Genomic DNA, 23842 nt, shown 5'->3' with positions numbered 1-23842 from the left:
GAAGGGTAGGACTGGGATGCCCACTACCCTAGCGTCCCTGGGGCAAGTACAACCTTCTCTCCAGTAGCACGTAAGGTGGGGCATCATCACGTCAATAAGGACACTGCAGTGATGACACCTCACTATGCATTCTTAATATGATGTGCCTGGGATTGTGCATGCTGTGGTGACACCAAGGGGCTTTGACATCATGGAGTGTGATAAGGAACTATCTAGCTCAGTTCCTATTTTGGCATCCATCACCATAGTTTCTGAGCACCTCTTGAGAAGACTCCAGTGATATTGTGCTCTTTCTTCCTCGCTGACAAGAGACGGGGTTAAGTTTTTTTTCTAAATGGATGTGGTGATAGTGTCATGCACTGACACTGTGGTTTGACTTCTCTTGATACAATATTTCTCAGCAGCTTGGTGTCGATGCCTCCTCACACTCTAGCGAGGTTTGCACATGCCGTGAAGATGTCATATAACGAGGGTTTGAAACCTGTGGCAGTTCAGGCAAAATGTTGTGAAGTGTTGGATGCGCAAATATGTGGTAAAACTCTTTCTAGGACTCGGTGTAAGGGCTCCTGGATGCTTATGCCCTTGTTGCCACCAGCTCATTCTTGACCTTGGGAAGGACTCTTCCCCTGTCTGTGCTTTAGTGTCCTCATCTGTAAAATTACTTCCCTGTCACCTCCATTGCACTAGACTTCTTGAGTTCATCTGTGAAAGCCATACTGTTCTATTGTTGTCTGGCACAGTCTTTCTATCTGTCCCTTTTGTTTAACCTCCTCAAGGAGAGAAGGAGATGCAGGTTTTCAGGAGTAGGAGATTCTATCCGTTGAAGATTTATATGCACATTAGTTAGTTTTGCTTCTCACCCTCTGTTGTTTATCCATTCTCGTTGCTGCTGTTCCCTATCTAATTGCTAACATAGCCGATGGAGTTTCATAGTGATATGCAGCAGTGTGATAAAATGCTCCAAGAATAACAAAAATAACCTGTCAGTATGCTGCTAGGAACATTGACCCAGGAAATTAAAAACCGCATGGCATAGTGAATGAAATGTATGCCTACCTGCACTCAGCCAGGCCGAAAAGCTTCTTTATCTGTTCTTAATATTTTCTATGCTGCCTTCTTTCCTGTCAGCCAACACTTTAAAATCTGCCTTACCTCTTCTGCTTCTCACAATGAGCTAGATCTGGATCTTGCCTAGGAACAGAGCTGCATCTGTAAGCGCCAGTGAAGCCAGCAGCAAGCGGAAATGAATTGCATGGTCCTTTCTGCCAGGGCAACATAACATGAAAATTATATGAAATTGAAATTTTCCAAACTTTCCTGGATATGCTCGTGTATGACAAGTAGGCAAAGATCGTCCGTTGGCTCAGTATGAAGAGATCGTACTCTTCTGTGTTGGCGCAATGTTAAACCAATAGCTATTTTCAGGTACTGTGATCTGAAGGGATAAACATGGGGAAACCTGTCCATCTACCTATCTTAGATACTTGTATGGCCCCCATCACAGTCTTTAGTGTCTCACAGTGTTTAGTGTGTTTATCCTCACAACACCCAGCGTGGTAGGGAAGTGCTCTTATCCTCATTTTACAGAAGGGAAGCTGAGGCACAGAGGCGAAGTGACTTGCCTAAGGTCATATGGGAAATCTGTGGCAGAGTAGGGAACTGAACACGGGTCTCGTAAGTGCGCTAACCACTGCACAATCCTTTTTCTCTGAATTCCAATGCTGACTCTTTCACTGACTCACTGTCTAACACTGGTCAAATCACTGAACTTTGCTATGCTTCTGGTTCCTTGTCTTTAAAATGAGGATGGTGATACTTCCCTCTCAGGGCTTAATGGTTGCTTAATGTTGCAATTGAAAATGTGAAGCAGTGTATAAGTGCTAAGGTATTAATACTGGACTAATTAGCCACCCAGTACTCTTTGGAGAGCCTGTAAGTGGGAGAGTGTTAAGGTTAATATGAGCATCTCTGGTCATATTGCATCTAGAATATTAACAAACACTGAAAAATAGTTACTACTTATTAAATGCAGAGTTATTTGAGAGAGAGGCTTACAGGAACATCATACTCTTTTATTAGACTAAAGGCACTGAAAAGGGGGCATGAAGATATGAAGTTGGCCTTCCTGCCAGCTGCTCTGGCCATCCCACCCAGCATTGTCACTAGCTGTCAGGGAAAAGATAGTGATGATTTAAAAATAATAATAGAAATGTTATTTAATGAGAAGTGAGATTTTTATTACAAGCTTAGGAAAATGTTAGGGTTTCAATGGACATTTGTCATTTACTTTATATGTAATTCTTATGTTACTACCTTTTCTGAAATTGATTTATCACTCTGCAGTGATTTTTCATTCTACACCTACTGATACTGTCTGATATTGTGAATAAGGAGTCCAGGTTGCTGTAGCCCAGGTTTTCAACTTTTTAGGGTCAGATCTTGCAGAGGCTTCCTCTTTAGGAAATTTTTCCCAATTACACTGTCTCTTTGTAAATGCAGTGACAGAATACACAGTTGAATTTACTGCAGTGATTGTTATAAAAAACGGGTATTATTTAAGTTCTGGTGATCTATATATTAACCAACCATCTAGAGAGCAGAAAAGGTTATACTGTACATATCTACTTCCCAGGGAGATGACAGTCTGTCTGCTGTAACCTACGAATCTGACACAGAGATGGTGAGTTTTATCATCAATGTGCTTTTTGTAAACACTTGAAAAAACTTCTCAGAATCTGCTTGTACCCCACACAGCATATCCCAGTTATGTCTACTGATTATTGATGGATACTTTAGAAAGTAGAGCTAACTATATTGTTCCAACAAAGAATTTGACATGTGGGGGCTCCAGTAATTTCAAAATTCCGATGCTTGATCTGAGACACTTTGTAAATGACATTCAGGGAATTTCTCAATACCATCAAGTTAAGGGACCCTAAGTTGTCTGTCTAGTACGCTCTAGTTGAATTGAACAAGTAAGGGTTCTTCCATCTTTTAGGGAATTATAAGCTCCATTCTCTGCCCTGTAATAGTCCTGCACCTCTAAGGGACTTGCCGATTCCCATATTTAAGATGGACAGGTGTAAATCTCACAGAGTTGTTCAATAAATGAGCAAAAATAGGTAGCTTTGGCTTTGTAGCATGCACCATTGTGGGGCAGCACCTTAATTGTGGTGGGTTGCTTTGTTTTGGCGTCCATTTATTTTCATTCATTTGCTGTAGCCTGCTACAGTGGCATTTGAACTTTGGTAAAACTAGACCAGTTGGGATAGCTATGTTGAATCCCTTTTGTTCTACGTGTAGTCATGCACTACAGTCCTGTTTCTTAGACGAGTTAATATTGTTTTATTAGATCTCTGCTGATTCCCCACTAGAAGTGGCTGCAATTTCTGTTTTTCACATTACTTGCTGAGGTGTTTTAGGAATGGGAGAGTTTGAATACAGAAAGCCTATTTTTCTTTTTCTTCCAGAAACGGAAGAAGAAAACGTCTCATAAACCCCCAAAGTCACCAAGTAAGTGTTACCAAAATTTTTCTTCTGTCTTCTTTGTCCTGAATGAGATTGATCTCCATGGGACACAACACCTTGAAGAGATGCCCAAAATAAGAACATCTGTGATTCTCTATGGAATGCGAAGCCTTCCCAGCTGAGTGTTATATCCTATAACAAGAGACATTTGACCTTTCTAGGAGTTGGATTGGAGTTTATAGTTTTCTGGAGATTCTTGTGCTGGGCACTAACTGAGTAGTAATGCACTTTTCCCTTGTGGTGGCAAACAGTTTGCAGATAAAATCACTGTTTGCCTTTTATTTCCTTGAAGAAATGCTGTGTCCTTTGCTGTTCCTGGGCAGAAAGAGATCCAAAGTTTTGGGGTCTAGAAGTACTGAAGCAGTGCATCCTAACATCCAATGGACCTAGTGGATTGCAGAGTATGAGAGTCATGGAGGCTACAGAAGGATTTAAGCCATTCCATTTGTCATTTAGCACTATAATTCTGCGGTTAAGGAAATTGCCCCCTGTTGTCATGGAATCCTTAATATCTATAAACTGCAGATAAAACCTTTTTTTTTATTTTTTAAGTCCATTCCCAGTAAACTGTCTAACATTCAATTTGTCTTCTGGGAATTTGTATTTCATACCTGATGTTTATGTGTTTTATAAATAGTATATACTATTTATAAACAGTGGACTTTTTCTAACTTGCTGGGTTTTGATTAAGTGCTTCCCTTTCTTTGTACCTACAAACACCTTCTTTCTGAAGTACCTATGATTACATGATCAATTTGTCTTAAAAATAGCACTTTTATTTCTGTCATGGCCTTTGTGACATCACTTTTGACTATGCTTTTATTGATGTCATAAAGGCTGTGACAAACTTGCACATGTAAAAGTGCTCTCTTCTGTCGAGGCATACAGTATCTTTTGTGTAAGTAGAGCATATATGTATACTCTCTTCTTAATAGAGCATTTCAGTGTATTAATTTAGGTGTGTGTATATTTCTTATGGGTGCATAGATGTGTTTAAAGTATACACACAAATATGTCGGTATATATTAAGTCATGTGACCCTGTAGCAACTATTTCTGGAAGGCGGACTTTTTTCTTATTTTGATGTAGCTATGTTCCACTTGCCTTTTGTTGTTGTTTTTAAGAGCTAAGCATTTAAGATGTTATAAAATGTATTTTGATAATTCGGAAGACTGTATCAGGGATTATGTTCAAGAAGGAGAAAATTGTTTTGTGACATCAACTGTAATAATGCTATGAAATATTTTCTCTTGCCTTAGAATCTCCATATATCTCCAGCACATACCTGTATCCTAAAAAGGCTGCAGTTTGGAGGTCCTTGAAGGGAACAGGGATCATACACCATGAAAACCCAATGGCTAAAACACCAAGGCAGATGTGGCTAGGATCTCTGAAGCAAGGTATCAGTGTAGTAATTCCATCCACATCTGCAAGTGAAATTTCATAGGGTTTATAATGCAGTCCTGATTTAAGTGGGTTCAGTTTCCATTCAGTCCAGTATAAATTAATCTTGTTTACTCCAGGGTTGCATTTGGTCCACCATAATGTTTCACATTTAAAAGTTTGCTTAAGACCGTTTTTGTTGGTTGATCAATATTTGCATAACTTTCTCTTCCGTGTTGAGTACCTATAGGCTCTGGGATGCCTCCAAACTGAAATTTGTCCTTGATTAGATGCCTAGCTGGAATTTACTTTGCTGGTGTCTGGTTCGTTTGTTAGGAATGAATTTGACTTACATAATCCTTGACAATATTTGGATATACTTGTTTCTAGTGGGGGTTCGTAGAGGCAGACAGAGCTGTTCTGGGCTTTGCTGTCGCATTCACACAGGGTGAATTGAATGTATAGTTCTCTGTTGTTGTTTTTTCTCATTACTAGCAGGTATGAGCCAGGCCCTGAAATCAGACTTTGATGTGGCACATGCACGAACTAACCTTTCCAGCAGCACTCCAGAATATCTAAAGGAAGCTCTAGGCATGAAAAAGCCAAAGCATGCTCGTTCTTCTAGCAATGGTGAGCTTAGAAATTAGGCAACATCGTTTTGTTTAAGGTCCTTGCTTCGGTAAGGCAGCAGCTCCTCTAGTTCTAACCCATAGAACAAACTCTCAAAAGGTGGTTCTCTGAGAGCTGGCTGGTCACATGGTGCTTACTCTCCTTATTTCTAGCTACTTAAGTACATAAGACAGCTGCCTACCTGAAATTCTGTGTGAAGTATTGACTCCCTTTGTTACTTCTCTCTATAAAGTGTTTGTGATACATTATGTTACTGCGTAAAAATCAGTTCGATTGTATGAGAAAATCAAAAGGAACACACGCACTTGAATATTGCTTTTTCTCCCTTTAGCAATAAATTATACATTTAAAAATCAAACTTCTGTCTGAAAATTTTGTTATAAGTAACACCTAAGATTCCTATAACTTACAAGGCTAGAAAAGTTACAGATTTTTCTATTTTTTTCCAAAGTATTGTGTGGCTTTTGTAAGTTGTTGGTTTCAGTATTTTCCATTATATGGTCCTTTAGTTTGTCTTGTTTTTGTGTGGATATTTCATACAGCAACTGCGGGGAGAGAGGTTTGTTGTTTTTGTTTTTGTTGTTGTTGTTTAAAGAAAAAATTGCCCCCAAAATCTGACAGGGGTTTCAGGTGCAGCTGCAGCAGCTGAAACTCTTTCTGTTTTCAATTAATTTTTTTATTGACTAATTTCAAATTCATGCTCTTGAAGCATTATTTATTATCTATGAGATTGTCATTCAGAAAAAGAAATGCCTGTTTCAGATTTCCTTTTGTCAAGAGTTTTCCTTATTTTGTGTCTTTCTGTAGGCTACATCCCTGGAACACCTGACTACAAAGAAAAGGAAGATATGTATGATGAGATTATTGAACTGAAGAAGGTATGGTTGCTTTGCTACTTGAATAGAAAAAGTCCTATGTGCTGCCTTATCCATCTGTGGGTACCCAGCCCTGACCAGATCAGCGGGGTCTGGTGCCTATACCTGGAAGAGCCACCAAGCTTCTTTACTTCAGTAATGTATGGACTGAACTGAAACCATGCCTATTTAAAGATATTTCATTTTACTAATGATATGTCAGTCAGTTCTTCTAGATATGGGAGGGCCATGAAGTATACCCAAAAGACTGAACAAACCCCTACTTGGACTTTGAAAAGGTTGATTGGGGTTGGTTCCTTTGCCACTTGAATTTCCATAGCAGCCCCTGATTATTCTTTTAATGATTAAAAGTCAGCCAGTTGGGTCTATGTGTACATGAAGACGGATGTTGGGCTTGACTCCTGTGCAAAGCTGAGCCAGGCTCTTGGTTAGAGGGAGGAGCTGAGATGGAGGTACCTGTAGACAATCATCTTGGCTGCTCCAGTAAAGTTGCCCTGCCATTGAAGTCTCTTTTTTCCCCCTCTTCTTCATACCCTGCAACTTCTCCTCTTAATCAGTCCTAATCCAAAGTGATGATCCTCTTCTTGCTTTTCCTTCATCATTAGTGCTAGCTATTTTAATTGGGTTGCTCTTGGTGTCCAAGAGTGAGTTAATTGTAAAAGCTCACAATGTGCCTCTGACTTTCTCCTGCCTGGAGAACTTGGGCAGAATTTGTAGATGAACTTGTTATCTTTTTGTTCCATTTTAGACAATACAGGTTCAGAAAAGTGAGGGGGATCAGATGAAAACAAAGATCCGACGACTGGAGAAGGAGAATAACAGGAAGGATCGACAAATTGAGCAGCTGTTGGATCCTTCCAGGGTGAGTCTTGTAACCTTTCCCAGTAGCATAGCTGACAGCAGGGGATGTTAGTTTACAGTATTAGTGCAAGATAGTGAAGGTGGTGTTTTTGAATTTTTAGTGTCAAACTGAAAGGTCAGCCTGTTCTGAGTCAGTAAGGGGAACTCATGTCTCAGACGTGAAAAGTCTGTAACATGATGGTTCCAACTTGAATATGGTTTCTAAGAACTTTCAAGGTAAGTGTGGTAGGAAAGTACAGGAGGTAATACTAAATCAGGCCTGCCCCTGCGCCCATCATTTCTCTATTCTGAATATCTCAATTGTAGTAATGGCGAGCTTGCCTAAGACAGAGATACAGCTGATACCAGATGATTTCTGTTCTGTGTATCCAAGTTTGCCTTTCCAATCTATCCGTTAACTGGAAGCACAAAATTCAATTCAAGGACAACTTATATGTTATGGTCCTGACTCCTCACCTGTAGAGCAGAAGGAAAACCTTATTGTAAGACCAGTGAGCCTGGAAGAGAAATTCTTAGTCACTATTGTAATGGATGGCACAGAAAATCCTTAGGTAAGTGTAAGAACATGTTCCTGGGCTGGAGGCTAGGAGGAAAATCTGCAGGGAGGAAGCTGAAGAGAATTGAACAAAAGTAAGTTGATTTTGTTGTCTTCTGTTGCAGGGCTCTGATTTTGCCCAGACTTTGGTGGAGAAGAACGATACTAGATGGGTAATTGTTTCTTCACCTGCACTTTAAAATATGATTTGTCTCCTTTCCAGCTGAACGCTTACTGATAGAAGAATATCCAAGATACAGGAGGAGACCATACAGTTTAATTAGGCAATCATATAAGTGATGTCTTCATTATTGCCAGATATAAGACCTGTAACAAAGGTCTAGAATTAACAGCAATTCAAAGTGCCTTTTCTCATCCTCAGGATGAATATGTTTGCATCAATACATCAGCTTATTCATAGCCCTTAATTTAACAGAGTAGATGTACATTTGCACTCTCCACCTCTTTTCCCACACCACCTAATAGTGAATGGATGCAATTATCAAAGTTTATGTTTTTATTTAGTGACTACATTCTATGAGAAATTCAATAAAGACAAGTGCACAGTGCTACCTTTAGGAAGGAAAATTCAAATGCACAACTTCAAAATGGAACATAACTGGCCAAGCGGCAGTACTGCAAAAAAATCCGGTGGTTATAGACGATCACAAATTGAAGCTGAGCAAACAATGTGATGCAATTGCCAAAAAGGCTAAGATCATTCTGGGGCATATAAACTGGAGAGTTGTGTGTAATTGTTATACTCTATTCAGCATTGGTGGACCTCAGCTGGAGTATTGGATCCGGTTTTGGGTGCCACACATTAAGAAGGATGTGGACAAACTGGAGACAGTCTAGAGGAGAACAACAAAAATAATAAAAGGTTTAGACAACCTGACCTTTGAGGAAAGGTTAAAAAAACTGGGCATGTTTAGTCTTGAGAAAAGAAAACTGAGAGGTGACCTGATAACAGTCTTCAAATATGGGCTGTTGGAAAGGGCTGTTAGAAAGAGGATGGTGATTAATTCTTCTTCTTGTCCACTGAAGGTAGGAGAAGTAATGGGCTTAATCTGCAACAAGGGAGATTTAGGTTAGATATTAAGAAAAACTTCCTAACTATAAGGATAGTTAAGCACTGGAACAGGTTACTATGGGATGTTGTGGAATCCCCATCATCGGAGGTTTTTAAGAACAGGTAAGACAAACACCTGTCAGGGTGGTCTATATATGTTTGGTCCTGCCTCAGCATGGGGATGGACTAGATGACCTCTTGAGGTCCTTTCCAACCTTACATTTCTATGATTGTATGCTTATGTATTAGTAGTGTTTGCACTCAGCTCTTAATGTGGTTATATTTAAACTAGCTGTTTATTAGGCATCTGGTTTAACTCTCTCCCTCTAAGGATAGCAGTAATGCTTACAGTTTGTTTGTCCTGTTACACATATGGCTAAATATTTCTGATTAGATGGATTTAGAAGTTGAAGTGGGATTCCTGGGAAACAGGAATTCTGACTGGAGATTCTGAGATTTCTCTAGAACTGATGAGCCGTGTTCTTTCCTTTCGGTAGGTAATCAATGGGCTGAAGCAGAAGATTCTCAAGCTGGAACAGCAATGCAAAGAGAAAGACAACACTATCAAGTATGGCTCTTTTGGGGCAAGGAAATATATAGGACAAGAGCGGGGAGGGAATTGGACATCCATTTTTTTATGGAGTTAGATTCTCTGACTCCTTGGGAAAGATGAATTAAGTCATAACTGTTGTCAGTAGCTACCTTTGTGGTGCTCTGCTCTTGTTCGAGGATGATAACAGTCGGCTGCGTGCATGTTCCCTCTGTGTGCTGCCCCGGCTTTGCGCAGATAGCTGACATAGCAAACCCCGAGAGAACTCCCAATGACCACAGACTCTAGTAAGGTACGAAGGAACCTGAGCCAGGTTTATTGTCAAACGAAGCACAGTAATAGTTTCCCGTAGACTCTACAAGACATACTATGAATTTGTGCCCCCTGGCAATGGACTGGCTCAGTCAGTGGCGGGACTTTCCACTGCCCCCTAGGCCAGACAAAGATGCGCACTCCGGGACCTACTTTTATACAGTTACAGGACAGATTACTCATCCCTACTGACGTATTGAAGTACAGCCACTTGGCTCATTAGGGATCTATCCATCATGCTGTCCTGTCTTTAAGATGCTTCTGCCTGTTCCTTGTTATGTCTGTGGAGTGTCCTGATGTCATCTTGGCACAAGTTCCTCTTCTCACCACTTCTGTGAGTGAGGCCTGCCTCTGGCTCACAGCCCAGCTTTTGCTTAGCAATGCCTGGAAGTACTTTGGTTCAGGCTTCAGGCCTCAGACTAGGCCTCTGACACAAGAGTTTATGTTTCAGGGCCTCATCTTACTACAATAACCACATGTGACTCTTGCCATACCCATCCCAGATATTTTAAACCATTAATGGTCATTCCTTCTTATCAGATCTCCTGAGGTTACTGTTGTATTAGGGTTACCATATTTAACAAATAAAAAAAGAGGACCCTCCACGGGGCCCTGACCCCGCCCATTTCCCACCCCAGTCCCTCCCCAGTCCCGCCCTAACCCCGCCCTAACTCTGCCCCCTCCTCCCTCCCACTCCCAGCCACGCGAAAAGGGCTGCCCGAGCGCTACCGGCTTCATGGTTTGCCGGGTCGCCCCCAGACCCTGCGCCCCCGGCCGGCGCTTCCCCAGCACAGCTGGAGCCCAGGAGGGGAAGCGCCCAGCCAGGGGCGCAGGGTCTGGAGGCTGCCCGGCAAACCGTGAAGCCGGTAGCGCTTGGGCTTCGGGCAGCCCTTATGCCTCCGGACCCTGCGCCCCCGGCCGGGCACTTCCCCTCCCGGGCTCCGGCGACGCAGGGTCCGGAGGTATGGAGGCTGCCCAAAGCCCGTAGCGCTCGGCTCTTAAACAGAGCCGAAGAGTCAGGGAAGGAGCAGAGCTGCCGCGGCTGGAGGCTCTGCTCCTCCCCTGACTCTTCGGCTCTGTTTAAGAGCCGAGCTGCCCGAGCGCTACCGGCTTCGCCGGGAGGGGAAGTGCCCGGCCGGCGGCGCAGGGTCCGGAGGCAAGGGGGCTGCCTGAAGCTCATAGCGCTCAGGCAGCTCGGCTCTTAAACAGAGCCGAAGAGTCAGGGGAGGAGCAGAGCAGCCACGGGAGGGGAAGTGCCCGGCCGGCATTTTCCCGGACATGTTCAGCTTTTTGGCAATTCCCCCCGGACGGGGGTTTGATTGCCGAAAAGCCGGACATGTCCGGGGAAAAACCGGACGTATGGTAACCCTAGTTGTATTCTTCCATTTTCAGTAAATTCCAGACAGATGTGAAGACCACTAATTTGGAAGAGATGAGGATTGCTATGGAGACCTACTATGAGGAGGTACATCTGGTGAGACCCCTGCCTGTGTAAACAGGGAGGAGAGGTTCAATTATAGATTCTAGGTAGAAACCCTGAACAGTTTTACACTTGTTTCCTAGATCCCAGCTGCACCTGTCTATGTGTGAAAGTCAAGTAGACACGTGTGTGTTTTGTATATATATAAAAGCACCAACTAGGTGTACTTGTAAAAGCCTTGATGTAAAGCAGAAAACCTATTTTTAATTAAACAAGGCAAGTAATGAAACTAATACAGTGTACAGCTCCGAGCACAGCATCCATATTAATGCCAGTAGGACCATACTCTCATTTTTGGCCATGGCATTGTTACCTGTGCTAATGCCACAAGGATCTCACTTCTATTTTCACTTACCAGACACTGCATAGTAGGTTAGCATTCTGAGCTTTCCAACAGTTAAGTCTTTTCTGTGCCAGCTATGTATGTCCATTAAGGCAATCTATCTTTTATACTTCAGATTCATCATCTCCAAACCCTGCTGGCAAAATCTGAGGCTGTGGGGAAAAAGTATGTTTATTTCTTCTGGGACGTGTGCATGTATATGTTTTTGGTATATACTTTGTATACTATACTAAGTGATGGAAAACAATTGCATGTAAATTGTTGTTTGTCTCATAACTTAGATACTGGTGGATTTGCTTTTCCACACTACCTCTGTTGACTTCACAGCGTGCGTGTCATGCCCATGTTGCTTCCACAGTAGATCTGTCACTCTGAATTGATGGGCTTTTAATGAGGAAAACAAAAGGCATCTACCTCAATTAGAGTTTTAAATTCCCATCCTGTATCACCAAAACAGGATCTCCCTAAAGAGACACTAAATCAAAAGAACACTCTCATTGTCAAACAGAACAAAGAAATACATTTTACTTTACAGGGAAACCAAATACTAAAGCTGTTTGAAAATGAAGCAAAACATTTTAAAACAGAGCAATTGAAAGCTCAAAAAAGAATTTCTAGCATTTATTCCCCATAAAAGACAATCCATGTCTTTACCCCAAAAATCGAACTGCTTCTCCTGGCAACATTATATGGATAGAGATTGTTGGATATTTGATTTATGCACATTTAAGTCACTTATGTAGACTGCTCTAGAATGTGTGCTGCAAATAAAGAAAGTGCTTTGGTGTGAAAATAATCCTGTAGCGCAGGGGCATTGGTCCACAGTATGACTGAGACAGATTAATGGTAGCAGTTAGGAGGTGTTAGGATATCGTGAGAGTGAGACATAGAGCAGTGTCTCTGAAGATATGTCTGGCTGTGTGGTTGCTGCTCATGTAGGCGTACCCAGGCTAGCTTTGCTTTAGCTAGAGATCAAAGCTAGCTTGAGTAACATTATCTGTGAAGCCGCAGCAGCATGAGCACAAGCTAGCATGGGCATGAACACGGGCTAGCCCAGGGGTCGGCAACCTTTCAGAACCAGTGTGCCGAGTCTTCATTTATTCACTCTGATTTAAGGTTTCGCGTGCCAGTCATACATTTGAATGTTTTTAGAAGGTCTCTTTCTATAAGTCTGCAATATATAGCTTAACTATTGTTGTATGTAAAGTAAATAAGGTTTTTAAAATGTGTAAGGAGCTTCATTTAAAATTAAATTAAAATGCAGAGCCCTCCCAGCCCCCCCCCGGACCGATGGCCAGGACCCGTGCAGTGTGAGTGCCATTGAAAATCAGCTCGTGTGCCGCCTTCGGCATCTGTGCCATAGGTTGCCTACCCCTGGGCTAGCCACTCAGGTATGTTCCCAGGATCAGGAAGCTAGTCTGTGCCGCTGCCACTGCTGCTGCAGATACACTGCTACTGTCACTTGTGCTAGCTTTGATCTAGGACAGGTGCATAGATCAAAGGTAGCTCAGATATGCTTACATGACCTACAGTTACACCTCCTGACTGCGATGTAGACATACCCTTAGGCCAGTTTACTAATGCTTGTCCCTGTTGGACCAGGGATCAAGAGGAGATGCATGCTGGGCAAAACATGCTGTAGTGAGTCTAAAAATAAAACACAAAGGCAAAATATAAAATATTAATAACTTTATAGTGTGTCACCTGCCCAACCAAAGGCACACAGGCAGTTGGAGAACTTTAATGAGAAATATTACAGCATTAAAATTAGCCATTGATCTGAACCAAAGTTCTGGGCCAAGCATTTGGGGGAAAATCAGATCCAAATCCCAACTTCGCAGCTGAGGCACATCGCTAATTACAATAAATAAAAGTACCAGTATGATATACCTGCCCTCTAAACTAAGAATCAGCAGAACTGGATTATAATCCTATAATCATCAGGATTATAATAGCAGGGTTATAAAAATAGGATTAGAATGGTGGGGGTTTGTAGGTCATGCTTGAGGTGAATTGCTAAACGGTGTTGAGGAAGCTTGCACAATGACTGCTTCCACTTTACCTAAATATAGATAGTGCTATTAGTCTCATTATTAAAAATTAAAAGGAAAAATCAAGACAACAAATTAGCTTGTGAGCGGGGGATGTGAGCACCTAATACCCTTTGGCCCCTACCCAAAGTGATGTCCACTCCTTCCTGGCTGACTGGAGTGTTGCTCCAACATGGGCATATTGGAGAGGAATATTGGGGGTGGGATGAAGGAGATATTTTGGAGGAATCTGTATTCTTAAAATAGTTTTAAACTCTAAATTAAAAATTGTCCAGATGATATCGAGGGAGATTATAGACATGAAGATAAAAATTCTGGAGCAGTGATGGAAGCTACCATGAAGACGATAGAGAAAGGTCTGTGCAGTAGGATGAAGATAGGAATATGGCAGTGCCTCAAGGTTGCTTTCAAAGTATCTAGTGTAATATGATTTTAATTTAATCTCTATCATGAATGTGAGTAACATGGGAGTAAAATTACATTCAGAGAGCAAAGTAAGCGCAGATGCGCAAGGCAGTGTTAGTCCAGCCTCCTGAAAGATGAGGGCAGAGTACTGGTTAGACAGGAAGGATAATGATCTGCTGAGCATGGAAGATAATATCTCAATACTTCAGAATGTGCTTGTGCTTCCCTGTCTGAAACACAATGGGCCATTTTAATCCCTGGCATAACTGTTAAAATCAGTGCAATTCCACCAGAACTGTGGATGGGTAATACTGTATATTCCTTCTGTTCCCCTGTTCTGTCATTTGTGGTGGATTAAAAACTGGAATTTAGTTTGTCACTATTAAAAATATTTCATTTATTTTGGCTCAGGCCTGCAGTGAGTTAAAGAAGTTGCCTTTCAGTGCTGAAGGCTATCAAATTCAATTTAAGTTACAGGTGAAAATGAGTCATCAGGTTTCCTTCTAGTCCTCATTTGTGCATAGCTCAAAAAAAAAAAAAATGGTGAGGACAGTCTCTGCCAATTGCATGACTAGCAGTCTTTACTCACAGGGCCAAGGACTGGAATAGCAAATGATGCTGAAGGTCAGAACTATGATGCAAGGTGCCTCCTTGGATCATTGCGGACTTAAGTTATAGTGTGTTTAGTCTCTCCTTTCCTGAATCTTAATACCGTTGCCTTTTAGAACTATGTGTGTACAATATAAACCTTTAAAGTACATTTTGACTCTCTGTTGAGCAGGATGCATAAAAAGGACTAGGCAGTTATCTTTTCCTTTCTCCAAAAATAACTAAATTGCTCTGGCATCAGAGGGTGTGATGTCCCTTTGCTGCCAAAGTTAAAAAACCTTCAGTTCCTCAGTATTGTCCATTCCACACAATCTGCAACTCTGTGATTTGTTTATTTTATGTGTTTGTTTATTTTAACTTGACAGCTGCCTGAAATAATGGGCATTGAGTGATGCGGGTACCATTTCTGTCATCTCCCCATTTTTCTCTCTGGGGCAGTCCTATAAAAAACCCTTCCTTGTTTGGTTGTTTGTTTTCACTTTGTTTCCCTTCGTAGACCTCTTAAGAGTGAATTGGGCCCAGCTTTTCATACTGTGTATGCCATATCCACGACTGTCTTCCCCTTCTCCAGTAGGCTGCCATTGAGACTGTATTCCAGTGCGCAGAGATGTGTGGCTTCTTCACAAACTGTTTTATATATTGGCCATTGTGTCTGGCATTTGGCCATGGCAGGGCTTGGTCAATTCGTTAAGTCTCTCAGCATGGTTTGCTGGAGGAGGTTGCTCTATAACCTGGGTCTCTCCCATAGCAGTGCAGAGCAGTTGTTCCAGGTTATCAGGAATCCTGTAGTGGGAACAAACTTTACAACCACTTCTAATGGAAGTTGAGTTACCCTCAGTATGTCCAGTAGAATAATTAAAAAGCAAAACTGCAGCAACATCATCTAGTTCTGGAGGCTCTGAACACACTGTAGTCTCTAACTTGTCTGTTTCCTGGTGTTCCCACCACACTTGTGTTGCCTGCATTCTCTAAGTCTGTTTCTTATCTAGTGTTGATTCCAGTGTATCTTTATAAATGGAGAGATAAGCTTGGTACGGGACTTCCTTCAAAGGAGAAAGAGCATCTGATAACTGAATGCTGCACTAACATGTCTGAAAATTTAGCTTAGAAATTACTTGTAATGCATTGCTCCTTCTTCCCAAATGCACCCTTCCCTCTCCTAACCCCAATCTGCTTGTTTATTGAGTGTGGGGGGGGTTCTCATTTGTTTGTAGTTATTGCCTGTGTGTGCTGTGTTTGAGTCTAAACCCCTGCTCTTGTCCTCTTTTCCAAGCACAGATCCCTTCCAGAGAGCAGAGAATCCCAGAAACGGCTGAAAGTGCTGAATGCTGCTGTTCTGCGATTATCCAAGAACATCAAAGAGCTGCAAGATGAAAATAAGAGCCTGAAAGCAGATCTAGACCGAGTGCTGAGCAATTCCCCTGCTTCCAGCAAAACAAAAAGTATGTGTTGAAAAGTTAAGGTAGGGAACTTGGCTTCAAATACACAGAAAGGAGGTGGGAGAGAGGCACAGTTCATAGACAACATGGCAATATGGATACAGCTCCTAGAGGCATTGCAAATGTGTTACCTGAAAATGGGCAGCAATCAGTCTGTAACTATTATTCCAGGAGCATCAAACTGGCTCCTTGAGTAGACTGAATACCTTTTCAGTTAGGGTCTGTGGGCCAGGAGTCACTAGCAAGGGGCACATTTTGCTGTCTCATCTGACTGCAGAATGTGTCTCTGTAGCTGGCAAAGTTACAGATCATACTGGAAGACAATTCCATTCTGTTTTGAAAAAATAAATGCCTTTGTGAAACTGTCCTTCTACTGGTCACTAAGGCTTGGTCTACACTACAGACTTATGTTGGTATAACTACGTTGCTCAGGGGTGTGGAAAATCCACATCCCTGAGCGACAGAGTTATACCAACCTAACCTTGGTGTAGACAGCGCTATGTTGACACGAAGGCTTCTTCTGTCGACATAGCTACCACCTCTTGGGAGATGGAGTACCTACACCAATGGGAGAAGCTCTCCTGTTGGCATAGGTAGCATATTCACTAAATGCTACAGCAGTGCAGCTACACCGCTGTATGTGTAGACAAACCCTAATTTACCCCTTTATGCATTCCTGCCACAATCCGTTCACACACCTCCCATCCCCATTTGTCAGTTTTCTCACTTTTGCTTACAATCCAATCCCCCACTGCCTCTAGGGAGTCTTCCTCATTCTCTTTTCCCTCCCACACCCTTGTGGCATTTCCTCTCTGGGTGCTGTTCTCTGAAGGGGGAGTGAGGAGCACCCCTTCTTTGACATTGTGGCAGTAGGAATCAGGGAAGCGGGGGGGACACTGCGCTCTGGTGTGTGGTAGTGGGGTACCCAATCAGGCATGAGTTCCCTTCTCAATTCCAGTTGCTCCAGCTCCCTCCCAGTCTCTTTGAGCTACAGCAGGCACCTGTAGGTCAGACCCCTTTGTTAAATCAGAGGGAATTACAGACTGGAGGAAAGTGTCCTGGGGCCATGTGTTTGACACCCATGCTTGTATCCATTCAGAGAGTCTGGAGGAACAAGACATTCCCCATAAAGCCCTGTTTTCCATCATCCAAATGTATACTGTACTGGTTTAAATAGTCTAATTTGAAATGGTTTGAGTAGGATGTCAAACATTTCTAGATCATTCCATCTCTAAAGCTGGTTTTCAGTCTCCTACATACTTTCTGAATGGACACAAGCTTCCTTTTTCTAGGGATTTGTGTCTCACCAATCCAGTTTCTTGTTTAAAACCTTGTTACCTTCTTTAGATTACAGTGAGTGGAGCAGACAGAGGCTGATGAGACGGATTTCAGAACTGGAAAAAGTGAGTGACAGAAATAATATAGCCTGTCTTATCAATGGTAGAACAGAAAACATAAAGTCACTGATCTGTGTTCATGGTGCCTTATCCTTCCAAGTATCAGCTTGGTGCACTCTCTCTTATACATATGAACAGCTATCTATACTGTTCCCTTTTCTGCTGTGTCATACTCATCTTGTATAGCTGCGGCTTTAAGATTAATCTCCCTTTGATCCTGCTTTTCTTTCCTAGGCTAGCCAGATCCTCATCTGGTGTAAATCAATATGGCTCCATTGAAGTCAGTTTGTACCAGATGAGGATCTTCCCTCCCTCTGTCCCCCTCCTCCCCATATCTTATAGAGGCAGAAAGAGAAAATTTTCAATTTCCCCCCCTAAACTTCTAGGAAGTGCATGAGATGGAGAACAACAGATTGCAGTCATCAGCTAATGGCACATCACCATTGCTTGCTCTGCCACCTTCAGCTTCTGTACAATTGGATCAGCCAGACACTCAAGAACCTGACCCCCTTGAAGAATGTGAGCATCTACGAGGGCTGGTGAAGAAACTGAAAGGTGATAGGAGTGCACTTCAAAATCAACTGGCCAGTAAATAGTAAGTCTGACTATTGTCTGGGATGTTACAGTCTCTGACCTTGTCTACACTAAAGGGAAAAGTTGATCTAAGCTACGCAATTTGAGTTACGTGAATAGCGTAACTCAAATCGACAGAGCTTAGATCTACTTACCACGGGGACAACACTATGTGACGTCGATGGAAGACACTCTTCTGTCAACTCACCTTACTCTTCTCAATCCGGTGAAGTAAAGGAGTTGACGGGACAGCGATCGACGGTCGATTTAGCGGGTCTCACTAGACCCGCTAAATCGACTGCTGATGCATCGATCACCGCAGGGTTGATCCTCCGGTAAGTGTAGACAAGCCCTCTGCGACAGTCTTTTCATAGGTGTGAAGCGTTTCACATTGTATCATGAAAGGAGCTATGTGAAAAGTTTCTCCCATTTTAAACAAAATTGGAGCATTTGAGATTTTGGGAAGGGTTTGGCTGGATTTGCAAAAAAGATTTAAAAATCCACTCTTTATCATATCAGCTTTGTAAAAAGTTGCTATTTATGAATGGCAAGATTGACCATCAAAAATGGAAACTTCTGCATGTTTCTGAAGAATTTTAAAGGCCAATGAAATTTTTGGAAAGATAACATTTGAAGAACACTAAAATTTCATAGTTACTTCTTTAAATCATTTTGCGATCCTTTTTCAGTTTTACTGTGAGAATTTTGCAACAGAAGTTTTGACCTGATCTACCATTTTCTCCTCTGAAACATACCTCTCATTTTCTGCTGTACTCTGGCATTCATCCTCCAACTGAGCAGCTGAATTCCTTTGCTATTTCTTACAGTAGTTGTGTTTGTCAGTGCATGGAGAGACAGCTTAACTTTACCAGGTGCTTAGATGTGTGCACAGAGCAGCCTGTATGTTAATATGATCCTTCAGTGCAAAGATGCACATGGACAAAGACCTAATATCAATACCATGCAAAAAGTCCTTTTTCATCTAAACCATGTATACCATAGTGTGGGGGGTTATAAGGACAAATATATACTTATTTAAAATATAGAATTCCTGTTCAAGTTTAAACAAAACAGATTTTATTCAACATTAGAAGTGTAAGCAACAAATAATTCTTCTAATGCACTGAAATGCAAATTATATAAACATTGCCTTAGAGCTTAATTCCCTATTCTCATACAGTTCAGAGGTGAAGCAGTTACAGCAAGCAAAGACTGAATTGGAGAGGGAACTGCAAAAGCTGCAGGAGATGGAGAAAGAAAAGAGTGAAAAAGAGGAGACTTTGAGGTACCGTGAGAGGCATTTTCCAATTTTGAAAGGGACTGATAAAGTTGAGTATGACACAGTTCTCATACTAAGTGGTTCAAAATATGCAGAATGTCATATGAAATGTGGGGAACGATGAGTAAATGAGGTATCTGGGCAGAACTGTTTTGGCTAAATGATGATGATCTTGGAATAAGTTTTGGGGGAAGGTGATTTGAAGTATGAATGATATCTCTGTGTCTGGAGGGATGGGGGACAGGAGTATGGTGGAAGATCTGAAATGTAGGATTAAAGTAGGGCTGTCAAGCAATTAATAAAAACTAATTGCGCGATTAATTGCGCTGTTAAACAATAATAGAATACAATTTATTTAAATATTTTTGGATGTTTTCTATATTTTCAAATACATTGATTTCATTACAACACGGAATACAAAGTGTACAGTGCTAATTTTATATTTATTTTTTATTAAAAACATTTGCACTGTAAAAAAACAAAAGAAATAGTATTTTTCAATTCACCTTATACAAGTACTGTAGTGCAATCTCTTTATCATGGAAGTTGAACTTACAAATGTAGAATTATGTACAAACACATAACTGCATTCAAAAATAAAACAATGTAAAACTTTAGCGTCTACAAGTCCACTCAATCTTACTTCTTGTTCAGCCAGTCGCTCAGACAAACAAGTTCGGTTACAATTTGCAGAAGATAATGCTGCCCACTTCTTGTTTACGTCACCTGAGAGTGGGAACAGGCATTTGCATGGCACTGTTGTAGCTGGCATCGCAAGATACGTACCAGATGTGCTAAAGATTCATATGTCCCTTCATGCTTCAAGCACCATTCCAGAGGACATGCGTCCATGCTGATGACAGGTTCTGCTCGATACCGATCCAAAGCAGAGTGGACCGACGTATGTTCATTTTCATCATCTGAGTCAGCTGCCACCAGCAGAAGGTTGATTTTCTTTTTTGGTGGTTCAGGTTCTGTAGTTTCTGCATCAGAGTGTTGCTCTTTTAAGACTTCTGAAAGCATGCTCTACACCTCTTCCTTCTCAGATTTTGGATGTCACTTCAGATTCTTAAACCTTGGGTCGAGTGCTGTAGCTATTTTTAGAAATCTCACATTGGTACCGTCTTTGCGTTTTGTCAAATCTGCTGTGAAAGTGTTCTTAAAACAAACATGTGCTGGGTCATCATCCGAGACTGCTAAAAACATGAAATATATGGCAAAATGCGGGTAAAACAGAACAGGAGACATACAGTTCTCCCCCAAGGAGTTCAGTCACAAATTTAATTAATGCATTTATTTTTGTTAATGAGCATCATCAGTATGGAAGCATGTCCTCTGGAATGGTGGCCGAAACATGAAGGGGCATACGAATGTTTAGCATGTCTGGCACGTAAAAGCCTTGCAACACCGGCTACAAAAGTTCCATGCGAATGGCTGTTCTCACTTTCAGATGACATTGTAAATAAGAAACAGGCAGCAGTATCTCCCGTAAATATAAACAAACTTGTTTGTCTTAGCGACTGGCTGAACAAGAAGTAGGACTGAGTGGACTTGTAGACTCTGAAGTTTTACATTGTTTTGTTTTTGAGTGCAATTATGTAGCAAAAAAAATCTACTTTTGTAAGTTACACTTTCATGATAAAGAGATTGCACTACAGTACTTGTATGAGGTGAACTGAAAAATACGATTTCTTTTGTTTATTATTTTTATAGTGCAAATATTTGTAATAAAAATAATAATATAAAGTGAACATGTACACTTTGTATTCTGTGCTGTAATAGAAATAAATATATTTGAAAATGGAGAAAAACATCCAAAATATATAATAAATTTCAATTGGTATTCTATTGTTTAACAGTGCGATTAATCATGATTCATTTTTTTTATCTCGATTAATTTTTTTGAGTTAATCGCATAAGTTAACTGCGATTAATTGACAGCCCTAGATTAAAGTAAACCTTGAAAAGCTGGTATGTTAGTCTGGATGACCTTTTCTTGTCCTCCTTTTTGATTATGAGGAGAGAGCTGTAGATCCTCTACTTTACCCTTCCACCCTGACTCCTAACAGTGTGGTTTCCCATCCACTAGAGGAGTTACAGGATTTAGAACTGAGCAGTGATCATTAGAGAGACAATCATGGCAAAAAATGTGTTCCTGTTACATCAATCAGAAACTAACATCAAGCCAAAGTAAAACACACAATTTTGCCACAATCTTGTATCTGCCAGTCACTGAATTATTGGGTCAGGTGCAGAGGCATAAAAAATAGCATCAAAAGTATCACCGTGACCTTGGTCACTGTTAATTTTAATTTAGTACTCTGACATCTCTCTTTGTGAGTTCATTTTCCATATCTGTCACTATGGAGACATGCATTGTGTGCTCCTGTACAGCAGAAAAGTTTCTGGCTATAAATAACTCTGCCCTCCTAACTATAGGGAGGAAATCCAGAGCCTTACACACAAAGTGAGAGAACTGGAGGCGGAACTACATGAAGACAAGAGACAAACTGCAGATGATACCATGGAAACGCCAAACAAGGTATAACCTCATTCTTTCTTGCATCCCATTTGTACGCTTACAGATTGGGCAGTTGAAGTCTTTCTGGTTGATAGATATTCAGGTCCATAATGCAATTGTGATTTCTTCAGATCCCTTCCTATACTAACTTAAACTGTAACCAAGGAAGGTTGTTGCTTGTTTATACCAATTTCATTTGTAAATTATAATTTCCCTAGATGTGCCTTTCATTTGCAGATGTGTCCTCAAGGGAAGAATGTCAGCAGGCAGTCCCTTTTGTTGCTAATCCTTTTAGAAACAGTTGTACTTTATGGGCCAAATCCTTCACTGAGGACCAGATTGACAAAAGTATTTAAACACCTAAAGATATGCGGATAGGCACCTCGTGGGATTTACAAAAGCACTTGAGTTTGGCACCTAACTAACTTAGTGAATATATAAAAGTGCCTAAAGTGTCCATCTCCATTTTTAGGTGCTTACATACCATTGTCAGTCTGGTCCCAGCTTCTTATACAAGCAACATTCCCATTGAATTCATTATGAGTTTTGCTGGAGTAAGGATTGCAGGCTTTAGCCCTCTGGGTGTGTGGTGAGTGGGCTTAATTTAATAGATTCATAGATTTTAACTCTTATATAACATAGGCTGTAGAATTTCACCCAGTAGTTTCTGCATCAAATCTATAATTTCTGGGCATATCTTTTAGAAAGATATCAAATCTTGATTTAAAGATGGATAATGCACTACACTGGTAAATTGTTCCAGTGGTTAATTACCCAAAATTTTGTCCATAGGCTTTATGGTGATTGTTTACCCTTAATGTAAAGCTGGTCCTTGCTTGCTCACTGCAGTATTACAAGAGCTCACACGTTGAAAAGATTATTTTTTAAACAGAAAAAAGAATTGTGGGGCTAAAAACACTTCAAGCAGATACTTTTAGGTTAAAAATATAGAGTAGTACATTCAGTTTACATTGGACATTGTTTCACACCACCAAAGAGAAATCCATTGCAGAGCCTTATGATTCTCTTCCACGCATCTGCATTTTTACTAATACCCAGCAAATTTAAAAATAAAATTCTCGGGAGCATGAACAGAAACAAACAAGATACCAAAATTGATATTAGTATCTGTTAGAAGGTTTGTGCTTTGACAGCTTTTGTTTCTGTATTATTACTAAATTTTATCATCATGCAGTTTGCACAGTTGTGGAAAGATTTCCTAAATAAGGCTAGTGTATTATATTGATGCTTTTTCTTTGTTTGGTATTGCATGTATTCCTGGAGATCCAAGGGCTGTGACTTTTTATTAAGTTGTATACATTGCATGAATTGGTCTCAGATTCAATACCTGGCCAGTTAGCCCCTTGAACCACATATCTTTTTATTATTCTGTTTTCTATATTGCCAAAAGTGTGCGACTTTTCCCATTAGGATTAGCTTCTTTTAGTCTATAATCCAAAAATGGATTTTTTTGGTGCTTGTTCCTACTTCTGTGATGCTGACATGAATTATGCAGTATTTGTCTTCAGCAAAAAACTGTGGTGATAGGGAGTTTCAAGTAAATAATATTGCTGGTGTTTTTGATCACAGTGTAATGAAAAATAGACACCAGAACATGGATAACAACATAATATGAATAAGAGTGCCCGCTTGATAGGCGGATATTGTTTTTGACATAAGATGCTATTCTGTCTGGGTCAGTTTTATGTTCTGTGTTGTGGACTGATGAATATTAGATAGGGTCATTCCAAGTAACTTCAAAAAAACCAAAACCTGCAGATTTTTTGACCAATATCAGTCCTTTGATTGAAAATACAGGTCTTGTGCCCTTGTTTTTAATCATTCTTGTCTTCCTATTTATGTTTAATTTTAATAATACACTGTAGCTTTGAATATAAGATGATCCATTTAATAAACTTAGGTCCATAATTCAATTTTTTTTAAAGTGTATAAGTAAATAAGTCCTTTCAACAGAATACAAAGCTCTTCTCAGTTCTCA

At 40.8% G+C, this 23842-nt stretch overlaps 2 protein-coding genes across 6 annotated transcripts in view; both read left to right on the top strand.

Annotated features, from left to right (window-relative positions):
• Positions 1–23842, top strand: part of TTYH3 (tweety family member 3) — a 235317-nt gene that overhangs the window by 62705 nt on the left and 148770 nt on the right. The gene's annotated exons all lie outside the window — the stretch shown is intronic.
• Positions 1–23842, top strand: part of IQCE (IQ motif containing E) — a 45314-nt gene that overhangs the window by 890 nt on the left and 20582 nt on the right. For 3 of the 5 annotated variants that reach the window (XM_054041295.1, XM_054041292.1, XM_054041294.1), the window contains exons 2-16: positions 2633–2680; positions 3471–3513; positions 4788–4928; positions 5407–5541; positions 6349–6419; positions 7165–7278; positions 7938–7985; positions 9382–9452; positions 11139–11211; positions 11685–11734; positions 15913–16076; positions 17421–17476; positions 17857–18065; positions 19224–19328; positions 21762–21864. In XM_054041295.1, coding sequence (XP_053897270.1) covers positions 2633–2680; positions 3471–3513; positions 4788–4928; positions 5407–5541; positions 6349–6419; positions 7165–7278; positions 7938–7985; positions 9382–9452; positions 11139–11211; positions 11685–11734; positions 15913–16076; positions 17421–17476; positions 17857–18065; positions 19224–19328; positions 21762–21864 — 1431 coding nt within the window. Of the gene's footprint in view, positions 1–1245; positions 1426–2632; positions 2681–3470; positions 3514–4787; positions 4929–5406; positions 5542–6348; positions 6420–7164; positions 7279–7937; positions 7986–9381; positions 9453–11138; positions 11212–11684; positions 11735–15912; positions 16077–17420; positions 17477–17856; positions 18066–19223; positions 19329–21761; positions 21865–23842 lie in introns of those variants that run through there. The other 2 variants (XM_054041297.1, XM_054041293.1) reach the window with 2 other exon arrangements.

This window comes from Malaclemys terrapin, chromosome 10, assembly GCF_027887155.1.
Source record: "Malaclemys terrapin pileata isolate rMalTer1 chromosome 10, rMalTer1.hap1, whole genome shotgun sequence".
NCBI classification, from domain to species: domain Eukaryota; kingdom Metazoa; phylum Chordata; order Testudines; family Emydidae; genus Malaclemys; species Malaclemys terrapin.
Note: the sequence above shows the minus strand (reverse complement) of the source record. Positions and strands in the feature narration are given on the sequence as shown.